This window comes from Mustela nigripes, chromosome 1 (genome assembly GCF_022355385.1).
Source record: "Mustela nigripes isolate SB6536 chromosome 1, MUSNIG.SB6536, whole genome shotgun sequence".
In the NCBI taxonomy this organism is placed as follows: Eukaryota; Metazoa; Chordata; class Mammalia; order Carnivora; family Mustelidae; genus Mustela; species Mustela nigripes.
Genome location: NC_081557.1, coordinates 266421251 through 266437381, shown reverse-complemented (window position 1 = coordinate 266437381; position 16131 = coordinate 266421251). Strand labels below are relative to the sequence as shown.

At 41.0% G+C, this 16131-nt stretch overlaps 1 protein-coding gene across 1 annotated transcript in view; it reads right to left on the bottom strand.

Moving 5' to 3' along the window:
• Positions 1-16131, bottom strand: part of BMP2K (BMP2 inducible kinase) — an 85625-nt gene that overhangs the window by 28560 nt on the left and 40934 nt on the right. The window contains exons 8-10 of the mRNA XM_059378718.1: positions 10641-10744; positions 8564-8643; positions 3866-4026 (exon numbers count right to left, since the gene is read on the bottom strand). Of these exons, the coding sequence (XP_059234701.1) occupies positions 3866-4026; positions 8564-8643; positions 10641-10744 (345 nt within the window). The remainder of the gene's footprint in view (positions 1-3865; positions 4027-8563; positions 8644-10640; positions 10745-16131) is intronic.

Sequence of the window (16131 nt, the reverse complement as noted above, 5' to 3'; positions counted from 1 at the left end):
TCCCTCCGTCTACACGGCCCGTCTGCCGGTGCGATTCCCTCCGTCTACACGGCCCCGTCTGCCGGTGCGATTCCCTCCGTCTACACGGCCCGTCTGCCGGTGCGATTCCCTCCGTCCCCCCGGCCGCGGCTCGTCCCGTCCTTGGAGCTTTCGCTCCCGCCCTCCCCGCGTCCGTCTCGGGCCTCCCCGGGTCCCCACGGCTTCCTTCTGCCGCGCGGCGCCTTCTCGGCGGTCCCCGACTCGGGCCTGGCCGGGCGGACAAGGACCCGGGGCCGAGGGCGCCGCGGAGCCGCTGTTCCGGGGCGCATCCCGGTGAGCCGCGGAAGTGCGCCCCCGGCGCGTCCTACGAATGAGCGCGGGAAACCGACCAAAGACGCGCACAGAAGCGGAAGGCGGCGCGGAAAGCCCGACTCTGCGCCCAGGGGCCCCGCGCAGCTCCGTGGGCCGCGGGGCCGCCGCGAGGAGCCGGTTCTTCTCCGACAGCGTCGCCGCCCAGACCTCGGGTCCCAGACCCGCCGGACCCGCCGGACCCGCGTCTTGCGCGTTGGTCACAGTTAGCCCTGAAGCTCTCAGAAACACGCTCGGGAGAAGGCTGAACCGTGACTCGACCAGAGACACGACCCCGTCCCCGTGACGCGCATCGCTTCCCCTCGGGACCCGCGAAGGCGGGAGCCCGCGCTGGGCGCCTCCGAGGACCCCGAGGTCTCGGTGCGGCCGCCGGACCGGACGGGGACCCGCCGCAGCAGGGCGCGTCCTGCGGGGACTCGTGCGGCCGCAGCTCACGGACGGGGACCCGACGGGGGACACCGCCTCTCGTCAGCGCAGGCCCAGAGGCGTCCCCGCCCGCAACCAAGGCCCCGGCGCAGCGGCGCGGCGACCCGGCGGGACACGGCGCTCCGAGTGCGCCCGCGAAGCAACAGCCATCACCCCGGGTCTCGGGGACAAAACGAAGGCTCAGAGAAGCGACGTGGATTGGCCGGGACAGTCAAAGACGTACTGTAAGAAACGTTACGATCCATAAGGCCAAGAACTCCTATTCAGAAGACGGAAACACAAAAGGGCATAAAAAATAAACAGAAATAAAGCAACGTCACAGAAAACTGCAAAAGATACTTCACAGAAGAAAACATGTAAACAGTAAACATGAAACCGTGGTATTAATCAATTAATCAGTAATTAAAACAAAAACACAGATATTTCACCTATCAAAAGAGAAATATTTTAAAAAACCAATACTATCAGGTATTGGCAAAAATAAGAATCCATGGACACTCACTGTTGTTGAGAGTGTGAACATCTAAGTCCTTCTGGACGGCAATGCAACAGCAGCTGACAGATTTTAAATGCGTTGCCTCTTTAATATCATCCTCAGAAAAATGCTCTAACGTAGAAATTAACAGTCTGTTTTAAGGATGTTCCAAATACTGGAAATGACCTGAATGCTTACATAAACTGGTACATTTACACTGCGGAATATCATCTACCTTTTAAAAACTACAAGGTACATGTGTACGCACTAATGGGCAAAGCTCTCCTAAGCAGAAGAGTTAAAAAAAAAAAAAAATCAACTTGCAGAGAACTAGGTATAGTATGAGTCCCTTTACCTTAAACACAACCTAAGTGTTTCGTATCCAGACAGGTGCGTGCAAGAACATAAAAAAATACACCCAGGAAATGCATACTAACCTGCTGCTAGTTTCACTCCATGGAAGAGTGAACGGAGACTTAATTAATTAATTAACTTAATTAATTAACGGAGACTTTAATATTTTTCCCTGAATACTACCATACCGTCTGAATAGTCTAAAAGAACGTATCCATGGGTCATTTCTTGTATAATATTTAATGGGGGAGACATGTTAAAAGATGCATACATGGCAGGAGGAAAGGAATTTTGCTTTTTCAACTCAAGCTGGAAGCATGACAAAAAGAAACGCAGTCCCTGCCGTGGGAGCAGGCCTGACCCTCACAGCTCCTACTCAACAATTTCATAGACGCTCATGTCAGAGGAGGCTTCCTGTCCCCATGGCGGACCCGGGCAGCGCGACCACTCCGTCACCGCATCTGAACACCGCCAGGTGCAGGAACACTGTCCAAACCAAAAAAAGACCAGACCTCTCCCAGGTGGGGCCTTGCTCTATGGCTGACTGCTGCTTGCTTGGACACCAAAAAATGTGAGGCTTTGGGCGCCTGGGTGGCTCAGTGGGTTAAGCCGCTGCCTTCGGCTCAGGTCATGATCTCAGGGTCCTGGGATGGAGTCCCGCATCGGGCTCTCTGCTCAGCAGGGAGCCTGTTTCCTCCTCCTCTCTCTCTCTGCCTGCCTCTCTACCTACTTGTGATCTCTCTCTGTCAAATAAATAAATAAAATCTTTAAAAAAAAAAAAAAATGTGAGGCTTTGGCTTCCCTCCTTCTAGAGAAGTAAGATTTATCGAAATACCTATGATATATTCACTTCCTGACAGCATTCAATCCAGAGCAAAGTCCCACTTCCTTCAAGCTTCCCCCAAAATACCTACAACAAGCCCAAATCCTTCAGTAAGTCTTTCAAACAGCATCTAACTGAGACACTCCCACAGACTCCCAGGATGTGTGAGTAATAAACCCAATCTGTTCAAATACAAGTGTTCCTAGTGCTCTTTGGCTGGAGGGCACTGATACATGATAAAGAAGACTAATAGGACCGCCAACCCAAAGTGGTAGGAAAGAAAGAAAGAACGAACAAAAGAACGAACACTGAATGCTTGCTACAAAACAGAACCTTCCCAGATACCCCACACCTTGTCATGTATTTCTTGTAACAGGAAAAACAGCTTTTACTCTCATTTTACAAAAGAGAACAATGAGGTTAAGAAACAGACACAAAAGGTTTCCACTTCCCCTAGTTTCCCTCTTCCATGAAACAATCCTCCATCTGGTAAGCCTGATCACGACAGAAGGACGAGCAACACATCAGGTAACATAAACATTCCCTTTCCTGAGTATAGAGTTAACAGTAATAGTAGCTAATAGCTAACATTTCTTAAGGACATACTATGTGGCAAGGGATTATATTAAGCAGTTATGTAATCCTCACAGCAATGCTATAAGACAGGTACCAGAACTTCTATAACATACATTACTAAGAAATGGGAAAAACAGAACTCACATTCAGGTTCATGAGGCTCCAAGTATGGGCTCTTAACTATTAGAGTATACTAGCTGAAAACACCTTTATTTAAAACATTTTAACATTAAAGCAAAATAGCCATATCATGAAATAAAGTGCAAAACAGTGTTTTCTTAAGATGAGCCTACAGGTTATAACCCCAGACCCTTGACAGGACAAGTTCACTATCTAATATTAGAGATTTTCTTAGGGAATTTTTTTTTTTTTAAGTCCTATACTATATCATAATGCTTTGAAGATATTTAAGATCAGAAAAATAAATCTTCTCAAATCAGATGAGAAGACAGTTTCTGTGTCATGCTCTCCACAGGACCCAAGACACACACCTCCGCCAGGGCTCTGGACACAGGGGAAAGACAGAGAACTTTTTAAGACACGAGTTTCAACCTCCTCCAACACAATACAGAATTGTCTATACCCCTGAACCTTATTACCAACCTCAAACCCTACCAGCTGAAGACTCTATGGATAAGCAAAATGCAAGCTTTGTTTGTACCAAACTATTATATTACCAGTAACCGCTTTTGCCTACAACTTTAGGAAAACAATGGGTTGAGTTTATCAGACATCAAAGTTTCTTAAGCATTAAGTGACCTGCTTCACGAGAGTAAGCTGCCAGTAATTTACACTCCTAGGAAATCAAGCCATAAGGTTTAGGTTAACTATAAAGGTGACAAGGTTGGCAGGGCTGTTATTACCTTTTGGTCTGTGGTTCCCGAATTCACCAGGAGCGGGGACTTTCACAGGGGTTGCTGAACTCTGAATGGTCAGCACACTGGGAGTGGCAGGTGTGGAGATGGCCTTTGGTCTCTGTCTTGGTGCAATTGAGGTTTCTGTTGGTCCAATGGTATCTGTTATTCTACAACAGAAGAATCTATTTCATTCCAAATCCTGGGATTATTTCTAATTCAGTATTTGTCTAGAAAGGCTCTATTTCAGCAGATGCATTTTAATTATTACTGACGATCATATTAGTCCTCTTGGCTTCTTCCTTTCTATTCTCAAGTGTTAAATGTTTAAGAAAGGTAGGAAAGTAAATAAAATAAACCTAACCATTTTCCTTAAAACCAGTATGCTCTGCTACAATTCATAGTCCGTCACTGAAGCGGATAGAAAAAGAATACAGGCTTGCTCTTAAAGAGACAAAATAAAGGAAACAAACAGAAACCTTCTCATAAGGTTCTAGACAGAATCAGGAGTCAATTCTCTAAACCAGTCCGAAAAATAAAAAACAAGAAACAAAAAATAACAGTCTCCCTTAGCTTAGACTCTAGGTCAAGAAAGAAAAGACTGCCGTCCAGAACTCACAAAAGAGCCAAAACTTTCAAAGAGTGGAGCCACCTGTTCACATTCAATTTCTTGAATCTTCAACATGCTTTCCTGAGAACAATGAATGGAAATTACGCAACATTTTCCCCACCAGAACTTAGCTGAGGCCACAGACAGGGATGGTCAAAATGGTAAGCATAGTTTTGAAAGCAAGAACACTAAAGGACACATTTTCTTTTCTTTAAAAAAAAAAAAAAAAAAAAGCCAGGGGAAATCTTTAACTCACATATTCATCAACTTATTTTTTCTATAAATCCAGTACAAAAATTCAATTACTTTCTAATCATATGTTCACTTTTCAACAGGGCTGCCATAAAATCTCTTCACCAAGTTCCCTCAGCACCTTTTCCAAAGACTTGGAAATGAAAGTCTGCACACATGATTTACCAAGTTCTATCTGCTGCATTTGGAGAATGTCCGATACACAGTGACCGTACAGATCCAGGGCTCTCCCTTACGTCTGTGCATACCACAAGAGGGAGCCTCTTAACTAGCTTCGTAAGAGAGAAAAGAACTGAAACTGAATCGAAGATTTTAGATAGTAACAGAAATACACTGTATGTGTGCGGTTTTCTAAAAATGACATTTATGTTTAGGATCGATGGGTTATAGTACAAGTCATGAAGACTGAATTAAAGGCAATAAAATTATCATGTTTACATATAACCAATTGTATCTCATCGTAATGATAATCAAGTACTTACTGAGTTCAAATTAGATATGACACTAAAACCAATGCTGTACTCCCTAAGTTCCAGTTGGGGACTGTGTATCCCGTACAGTCTTTTCATCTGTCCATCTGTTCTTTATTAAGTGGAAAGGAGGGGCCAAGCCTTGACCTGCCTTGTTCCCGTTATAAATTGCTCTGTAGAGATTCACAATACACGAGGGCAGCAAACCTCTAAAAAGCATGTTCAAAGTTCTACAGACTTTAGTGTAGCGTTTCCTAATGTATTTTACCAATGTACCAAGACCTATTATACAATTACTGATATCCAGCAACCAGAGCACAATACCATCTTCAGACAATTTACAGTATACCCAGGAAGATATGATATGCGTTCATGAAAATACAATAAAATAAATACAAGACAGTAAAAATAACCAGTGTCAAGCTAGTACGGTCAACAGTTTCACAGAGGAGTAATTCTACCCTTAATCTAATTTGGCTATGAAGGCTTCAGGTAGGCACTGGAGGGTAAAAATAAACACACGTTCATTAGACAGTAAAAAAGAAATTAAGCGTTCTGTGTGCAGAAATGGGCAGAAAATGCCTGAGCAGATTAGGCAACATGAAGACACAAACTCGCCTCGAACAAAAGACTGAGTAATCACTGGTAACACCGCCACCGTGAGGACTCATCCGCCCTATTACGGTAGACAAAGCTGTTTGCTTCCCTCCTTGTCTTTCCTATTCCCTGTCTCCTGAACAATCTCTTAAACACAGACTCTCTCCTCTTAAAATACTTTAGTGTTTCCATCTGCCAGAACCGTAATTCTCAATCTTCCCATTATCAGACATGAGTCACAAGTCTGCCATGTTTAACAATCCCAAGAGCAGATGCAGGTTTCAGGGAGGTAGAAAAGAGCTTTTAAGAAAGAAGGAGACCAGTGCGCTGTGTCCCTCAGTAAAGGCGGGGTACATGGAGAATACTCACAGAAGCTCTAAAACCTGTAAATGATGATGCAAAGCTACTTAAAGATTGCTCCAATCCCCTGTCCTCCATCAAGAAGACTTTTACATGAAAAAAGGACTAACTAAATCTTTAAATTAGGTTTTATACATATTGAAATTTTTTCAAGTACTTTACTGATTCTGTCAATAAAGAGAAAATTTATATTATCGACCATAAGTACCAGTGAACCTAATTTTTTAATGTAATGTACAGATTTAACCTAACATGGATAGCACTGTGAATTTTAGTTGCACTCTTTCATTTGCCTGTAACTGTATAGCTAGGACTTCGGTCATGGTTAAAGAGATACTCAAAGCATCATTTTTGTCCACTTGACTCATGCTTCTTAAAAAATCTGTATCTACTTTCTTACAGATTTCATCATTAACACAATAATTACTTAAAAAACCACAAAAGGGACACCTGAGTGGCTCAGTCAGACAAGGGACGGACTGCTGGTTCCAGCTCAGGCCATGATGAGGTCGTGGGTCTTGGGCTGGAGTGGAGCGGCAGCCCCTCCCAGCTCACCAGGACGTCTGCTTCAAGGATTCTCTCCCTCTGCCCACCCCTCCGCTTACACTCTTTCTCTTTCTCTCTCTCAAATAAATTGTTAAAAAATAAATAAAATTTTAAAGACCACAGTAAAGTTGAACTGACATGTCCTATGGGAATTCATCGACTCAACTCGAACAGCAGCTGCCAACTACAGCTGTGCCATAGAGGAGACCGTCGGTCAGAAGATTCCCGCGAGGTAGATGGAACTTTATTCCTTCCGTCTCTTACTCGAGAGAGTATTTTAAAATTCAAGAGAGCGAAGATAATATTTTTAGACTGAGGGCATATTTTTTAAACAAAGTCATTCATAAATGATATTTTAACAATTTACAAACAACAAATTATTTTTTATTATTATAACAATACATCTCACACGAAGTCCCAAATGGTAGAGCGAACTGCAAAGTTGAAAATCCACCGGCTTCAAGCCCAAAGTGCCGATTTTTCAGCATGACACAGAGACCCAGTTGCTGGGGCCGGCATCTAGCTGCCGCTTCCCACCACTGCCGTCTCTTGTCCCCTTACGCTTCGGCCGGCACGCTGACAACGGGCCTTCTTCCTGCCTGAGTTGCCTGTCTGCTGTCCTTTCTCTCCCCAGCACGTCCACCCAGCAGGAGCCACGGCCCCAGGGAGAGGCGGCTCTCTCTGCTCCCAGCTCGCCCTTTCCCCCTCTCAGAGCTGCACAGTAGCTGCGCGTGCATCTACCTGTGTAACGCAGTGTCTGTACATGTAACTGTCTCTTGTCTATCTTCATTAGAATGGGAGCTCCTTGAGAATAAACACTGTTCCTTTTTCTTTGTGTTTCCAGGATCTCTATCTTACACCTGTTATAAGGTGCATAATAAACATATTTTATGTATTTCATGTCAAATAAAATCTTTACCTAAGTAAAATACAAAAAAAGCTCTGAATGGGACACCTGGGTGGCTCAGTCAGTTAAGTGTCCAACTCCTGACTTCAGCTCAGGTCCTGATCTCAGAGGTCCTGAGACCGAGCCCTGAGATGCACCGGGTGCTCAGCGGGGAGTCGGAGATTCTCCAACGCTCTGCTCTCTCCCTCTGCCACCCTCCAACCCCCACAACTCGAGAGCTCATGCTCTCTCTCAGATAAAGAAACCTTTACGAAAAGGGGGAAAAAAAGCCATGACCAAGATATCTCCCCACATGCAATATTATCTGACAATCTAAATTATAATCCTGTTTATTAACCTTTATAGACAAAAATAGTATAAAAAATCATTAATTCAATCACTGATCAGACACACATCTTAACCTACATAATACATATCAAACTTACCGGTACAATAAAAAACTATGAATGATAATTTAAAACATTATACTTCTTTATCAGCCTTAAAAGAATTAGTTATAACCATTCATTGTAAGTTATACATAGCAATACATATTCCAAATATGTATTAGAATACATAAAAGAACATATGAATTTAGAATACTTTAGTTTGCTGTAAGTCATTTCTTTCCTTAAATTAAAAAAAAAAATACTAGCTATAAACACAATAAAAAAATTTCATGAGAGTTACCATGTGATAGAATAATGACACCCTTCAAAATGACCCAACAGAACATCACTTGTTGCATAATCACTTCCTAACTGCTGAGGGTGAGCATTTCGAGTAAGATCGACGTCAAATCCCATATCTAATGCAAAAAAGCTCAGTTTATAGTTGCTATCTAAGCTATTCATCACATGCAGTAAAGAACATACATTTTTTGTGTGTGAAAATGACATTTAATCAACAATACTAGCTAGAACTTAAAAAGGAACTATACACTTCATAAAAAAGGTCTTTTCCGATCTCAGCACAGCTTTGCCTACCTGGCTTTTATTTGGCTTTTCCTAGAAGCTGCTTCACTAGCAGTCATCGGTTCAGGAAGAGCGGAAGGAACAGAAGAATTCTTGGAAGAAAAAAATAAAACTTTTCATTTTCGTTTTCATTTTAACTGCAGAAAGTTTCATTTAAACAGTATGGATATACCCTTGAAAAGTACTATCAAGGAAATACTACTTGCACCTCAGATGCCTACGACATGCCCACACGTATTTGCCAGATCTAATCTGCAAATATCACTGCACGCTCCCCAAATGTCACTTTCATATTCATGTTCCACAGACACCGTTGGAAAAGAAACAGAACATCATCATCAGATCCACTTTACAAACCGGTAAATATCAGATTAAAAGAAGGATTACAGTATACTTGTAAATCAGTGACTATTTTCCAAAGGACTTTGGAAAAAGAAGCGAACCCCAAGAGCAGAGGGAAGTGTGGTTTCTACTGCAGATACACTCCTCACACCGCTCGTAAAGGTCACCAAACACATGCTCTCTAATGTCTGTCTTAGAGCAGGCACCCAAATACATATTTGCTGAATGAAAAACTAGAAATCCACAAATGTCAAATCAACCTGCTTTCATGACTACGTTAGAACTGCCTCACTTTCAGCTTCGACAGAGAATATATTACATTGAAGCTTCAAAAAACAAAAAGAAATAGTACCAACTTCCTTATTTTTTTAGTAGGATGGACGAAGTTTTATACACCAAAAAGACCTATCTGAACAAAAGCCAGAATAATCTTTAAAAGTTGAGACTGGGGGCGCCTGGGTGGCTCAGTGGGTTAAGCCTCTGTCTTCGGTTTAGGACATGATCTCAGGGTCCTGGGATCGAGTCCCGCATCAGACTCACTGCTCAGCAGGGAGCTTGCTTCCACCTCTCTCTGCCTGCCTCTCTGCCTACTTGTGATCTCTGTCTGTCAAATAAATAAATAAAATCTTTAAAAGAAAAAAAAAGCTGAGACTGGCTTAAAGTCAGTGATAAACACAGACCTTTATTAAAATCATCAAAGACTTGCCATACAGAGTTAATGTGCTGGGATCAGGTGCACTGTGCAGACGAACTCAAAGCCTCAGAATAATGCTAACTACCATCAACTCAACACCTTCCAGGATGAAGCACAGGGTTCACATTTATTATTTGTGATCCTCATAAGTATTATTTTCACAGAAAAAGAAAGAGATAGTAAGTAACTCCCCAAAACATACAAAACCAGTCACTGACAGAACTGAAGCCAGGTCTCTCCATGTATAATAGCTACGCTCTTTATACCAAAGGCAACCAGACTTTTTACCCAGCACTTCGCGCCTCAGCAATTTTTCATGAGGCACCTCCCAATGGAATAGAGAGGCCCAAACAACTGAATAAAAGCAGTTTGTGCTGTGTCAAACAGAGGTTACTGTGTGTCCCTCAAAAAGGAAAAAGATCCTGCAGGATCCCAGGTCTGCTGTAGCTCCCAGGGCACCTCGGCACAGTTTGGCAACTGTGACTTTTTATAAAAATACTAATCACAAACACACTGTCAGACCGCTTGTCATAAAACAAGTAATTCTGAAAATGTATGTACCTATACATACAACATGGGATTTTATGGGGTGCCTGGGTGGCTCAGTGGGTTAAGCCTCTGCCTTTGGCTCAGGTCATGGTCTCAGCATCCTGATATCCAACCCCACATTGAGCTCTCTCTGCTCTGCAGGGAGCCTGCTTCCCCCCCCTCTCTGCCTGCCCCTCTGCCTACTTGTGATCTCTCTGTCAAATAGATAAAATCTTTAAAGAAAAAAAAAAAAGAAATGAGATTTTAAATTCATATCCTACTTGAAAAACTACTCACATCTGGAAGGGGAGGTGAATCATGAGAGACTATGGACTCTGAAAAACAATCTGAGGGTTTTGAATGGGCGGGGAGTGGGAGGTCGGGGTACCAGGTGGTGGGTATTAGAGAGGGCACGGATGGCATGGAGCACCGGGTGTGGTGCAAAAATAATGATACTGTTATGCTGAAAAGAAATAAAAATAAATAAATAAATGTATATAAGAAAAAAAAAGAAAAACTACTCACATTGATGTTGGAAACTGGACAATCCTTTTTGGCAAATTTAAATGCAAAATAGGACACTTGAAATATGTCAGGTCTGCGCTCTGGATCTGGTTCCAGCATGAACCCTGAAAGAACAGATTAAACTGGTAAGTTTCATGGAATACACAGAAGCTATGTAGGGGCGCATTAAAACAATGAAATGAATATACACTTTTTTCCATTCTAAGATCAAGTGATTCTAGTAGACTTCACTCATGTTCTAGAAAATATAGAAATTGTTATTTTCTACATGAACCTGAAGCATTAACTGAAGCAAAAATGGTCACGGAAGAGCTCTGCACCAGAAGTATAAATACATAAATAGAAATATATTTGTATAAATAAACAAATAGAAATGGTCTTCTCAGAAAGTGACACAAAACAGTGAGTTTAGTGAACACCAGGGAATTATTCAAGAAAGTTCCAAAGCCACAGTAGAGGTCTTTATTTTATTATCTAAAATACCTCCACTAATTTTCAAATGATCCCGAATCATTGAGAAAAGATTGAGTTGTTTGTGCATTATGTTTAACAAAGTAGTTCAGGGTTGACACAACAGTTTTCCAAAAACATTCTTTCTTCCCATACTGATGTTAACGATATTCACCCAAGCTCTTCTTTCTACATATTATTCACATCATGTTCAAAAGTATGAGTAAGCTTTATGGTTCTATTATAAACAGATTTCACACCAGTCTTACAACATTGCTTGAAATACCTGACTTTTTTTCCTAACGAAAATGATCTTTTTTTCTAACCGAATGACTACTTTTCTATTACATCACTTATTCACAAGTTCACAAGAACGCTGACATCTACACTCAATTCTATAACTAGAAAGTTCATATTTTGTTACAACATCTCCATGTTCTAACTCTGATTCACTGATTAACTCTAAGTTCTTACAATGTTCAAATCATTTTTTACAACTTACTTATTTTACAAAGAGAGAGTGAGAGGGGGTTGGGGCGAGACACAGGGAGACAGAGAGAGAATCCTGAAGCAGACTCCCCACTGAGTGTGGAGCCCAACATGGGGCTCAAACCCAGGACTCTCAGATCATGACCTGGGCCAAAACCAAGAGTTAGACATTTAACCAATCAAGCCACCCAGGCACCCCTCAAATCATTTTTAAACCTATTTGGAATAAAAATGCACAGCATCAATTAGATAATCTTCTGAAACTTGCTAAGAAAATTATATATAGAAAGATCTAAGTATATAAATGGGTAAATTAAAATTAGAAAAAAAAATTAAATCTTCCTTTCAAATTTAAGTAATATTTGAACAAACAACATATTCTACATCTCCAACAGCAGGATAAACTTAGGTTAAAAACACAGTGTGCCTCAAATGACACTAAGTACAAACTTAGAAATTGATTCAGGAGATTCTAAAAAGTCAGTTTTTAAAAATATTCTACATGAGGGCGCCTGGGTGGTCAGTTGGTTAAGCATCAGACTCGATTTCAGCTCAGGTCATGATCTCGGGGACGTGGGACCCAGCCCCACATCAGGCTCTGCACTCAGCAAGGAACCAGCTTGGGGTCTCTCTCCCTCCACCCCTCTACCCATGCATACGTGCACACTCTCTTTCCCTCTCTCTCTCTCTCTCTAAAAGTAAGTAAATAAATCTTAAAAAAAAAAATACTCTGTATGTAACTTGACTTTATAGACTTACAATAGGTCACTTATAAAACTGATTATTATTTTGTCACCATTGTTAGATGTAAATAACCAAAAACATTTATTTATTTAGTTTGTATTCAACCACATTCCAGAGAAGATTCAGGCATCTACAGGTTTATTTTATCCTCCAAAATCATATTTGATCTTGATACCAACAAATATTAAATGTTTTAAAAATATAACAGCACATGATATAGAAATAAATTTAAACAGACTTTTAACAATAAATGTTTATTCATATACTTTTTAAAAACAAATCACAAGAAACTTATCAAATTCACAAACTTAATCTATTTTCTATACTAACAATTAAGTTTATGTGGCTTTTAAAATCTAATTTCAACTGTAGCTAATTATAAATATTTATTCCTATAAGAGACCTGAAAAAGCATACAAAACTATGAGGTTTTGGGTTTGTTTTCTTTTTTCCAAAGACTTTATTTATTTGAGAGAGAGAGAAACAGAGCAGAGAGAGAGAGAGAGAGCACGAGCAGGGAGAGGGGCAGAGGGAAAGAGAGTAGCAGGCAGCCCGACGTGGGGCTTGACCCAAGGACCCTGGGATCATGACCTTAGCCAAAGGCAGACACTGAACCCAATGAGCCACCCAGGTGCCCCAAAACTATGAGTTTAAGTATATGAGAAAATTAATATTAATAGAAAAGTAATGGCTAAGAGCTCGTGCCCACCCCCACAAAAAAAAAAAAAAAACAGGATAATGTCAGTAAAGAAGCTGCCATAATGTCAGTAAAGATTTGGCCCTATAAATGTAAGCCAAAAATTTAGTTACTTTCTTCTAGTTGGCAACATAAATACAACAACATGATCCATTACAAGAATCACAGTATCCTCAGCACAAAAACAAACCAGGTGTTAAGAAAAAGCACTATTCCTAATACTGATGGTAAAGAGTAAATTCTCCCAAGTGTTTCTAAAGAAAAGTTCATACAGCATGAATAATGTCCTTAAGAAACTGCAATGGGTCGTTCCTTCTGTGATGACCGGTAACATAACACCTAAATGCAGTTCAGCAGAAGAAATTCCGTAAGAGCAGAGAACAGCTCAACACAACAATATACTTTTCTGGTCTGACTTAATCTTAGGAAAAGCTTTTTAAGTATCTAGAGTGGAAAAGAATGATCCTTCCGGCAATCCTATATATTTTTTTCTTTCATAGTAATGAAAAGCTTTAAGGGCCAATAAACTTGAGATTTTATGTTCTCTAAGCAGTATCTTTACAGGTAATCCTATGTCCCAAATTCAGCACAGCACAACATCCCCCAGTGATTAGGTAAGCAAGCTGTGGAGAGAAGCCGGATCTTCTCAGAACCAAACAGAAGGAACTCTCACTCCCAGGTTTACATCTGCTACAGCCAGTCCAGTTTGCCCAACTGTACGGATCCCATTTACGGAACGCGAAATCAATTTAAAAGGTCACGACTGTCATTTATTTTACAGACTATAAAATATAGAGTGCATTATTACGGTAAGCATAAGCAATAGTTCAAGAAACTTGCCTCATGTGCATGTGTGTACGTGCACCAGGTCATAATTAACATGTATTTTTCACTATGGACCACAGTCAAATAGTGTGAAAACTACTGTACTAGTTACCTCTCTCTACTACTATAACTCATTCCTCTCCAGGAAGAAAAGAGTGATTTGTCTAACTGTTAGCTAGCAAAAATAAATAAGCACCCACACGGATCAATTTCTGAGACTTTCTTTCAGGATGAGTCTCCAGACAGAAACATTCTCTCTGAAAACATGTTTGGTAAACGGTCTGCTTTTCTAGAGGGAATCTGTGGCTTTCCAGCACTGCCTATGGCTAAGTACATTTGGGGACTAAACACAGATCAACAGGCCCATTTGCCTTCAGATCTAAATTTCATTCTGCAACCTGATTTTTAGTATTAATGTCGACAGTTTTATCTGACTGAGCTCCTGTGTCCCTCTGATTTGGTTCTATTTCAAAAGTATGAGGAGGCTGAAATCCATAGGAAGAACATGGCTACATTTTTATCTCTGAATATTTTTATATTGGATATTACCAGCCATTAAAAAAGAAAAAAGAAAAAAGGAAAAGCACTCAATAAGGCACCATGGAAGCATTTAATTTAAATAATATAACTTCCCAAACTGTCGGCGAGGACTGTATGCTGCAAAATGTACTCCTCGATAACTAAACGATATAATCTGGAGTACAGAGGTAACAGCTCTAATCCAGCTAAACACCGAGACACATCTGCCAAGAATGACAACCTCAGTTTTTAAGTAGTTTGCCCATTTTCTCTCATAATAATTAAACCTCAAGTCTAGTGTTCTATTAACTCTGACTTCAAAGACAATAAAACCATATCACCCATAATAATATGCTCCTGAAAGAACGGGTTAAGAAATACATGTGTCTAGTCCATCCGAAAGTGTTTAAATTCATTAAAAAAGGGGGGGGGCAGAGAAGTTAGAATACACCCTTGTTTACCCAATTTAAAGTGATCATGTGAATCATGAGACAGTCCCACTGACCTTGATTCTACTGAAAATGTAAGATCAACTTTTAAAACATCGGCCGCATAGAAATGAAAGGCTATTTCTCTGTTCCTAATTGTGTGAATCTTCCTGTTGATACAAACACCACTTACATAACCCAAGAACACAAAATATCTCAGCCCTGAAGGTAGTGTATAATTAAACCACCATGCTATTTCCAACTAAGGTATCAGACATAGCCTATTAGAAAACACTTGTGGGGCACCTGGGTGACTCAGTCTGCCTTCGGCTCAGGTCATGACCTCAGAGTCCTGGGACCGAGGCCAGCACTGGGCTCCCTGCTCGGCGGGGAGTCGCTTCTCCCTTGGCCTCCCACCCATCCAGCGCTGCTCCCGCTCCTGGGCGTGCACTGTCTCAAACAAAATCTTTTAAAAAAATAAAAATTGAAACACTTGCCCAAGGCAGCTGACCTGGGCGTGCACTGTCTCAAACAAAATCTTTAAAAAAAAATAAAAATTGAAACACTTGCCCAAGGCAGCTGAAATGGTTACATTTATAACTAAGTGTAGAGGAAAGTAAAACATCCATGCCTATGCCAACAGAAAGAGCTGTTAAAGGGGCTGCTGCCCCTGCGGCAGCGACCAAGTGAACACTACAGCTTCACTAAGGACTCAAGCCAAAAGTTACATAAAGGGGTTCCCATTCAAGTTATACAAAATGAAAGATCCATCCCTGAGCCTAAGTAAAAGCCAAACCAGCCTCTCTGATAGCTCAACAAATTTAACAGGAAAATACTTTGAACAGAGGTCTTAAAGAATTTTTCTGCCTAAAATGCTGTTAAATTGTTTTCCTTTCATGAAGAACTTTTTTCCTTCCCAAAGACTTCTATTTATTACTATCCTTACAGTAATTCACCTAAAAAGAGAACACCTACTCTGATTTTACAACTATCAATACTTCAAGCATTAACTTAAACATTAACATTAAACATTAACATTAACATTTTTATCTGTTAGCCTGTGGAAATTATTACAGATCCCACTCGACTTATGATGGGGTTACATCCCAATAAACCCATTATAAATTAAAAATACTGTAGGTCAAAAATACCTTTAATGCGCCTAACCTACTGAATGTAGGCTAGCCTACCTTGGATGTGCTCAGAACGCCTACCGTTAGCCTGCAGTTGCACAAAATCATCTAACACGAGGTCCATTTTACAGTAAAGTGTGAGTACCACATGTAACTTACTGAATACTGTACTTGAAATGGAAAAAGTGACCGCATGGGCACAGAAT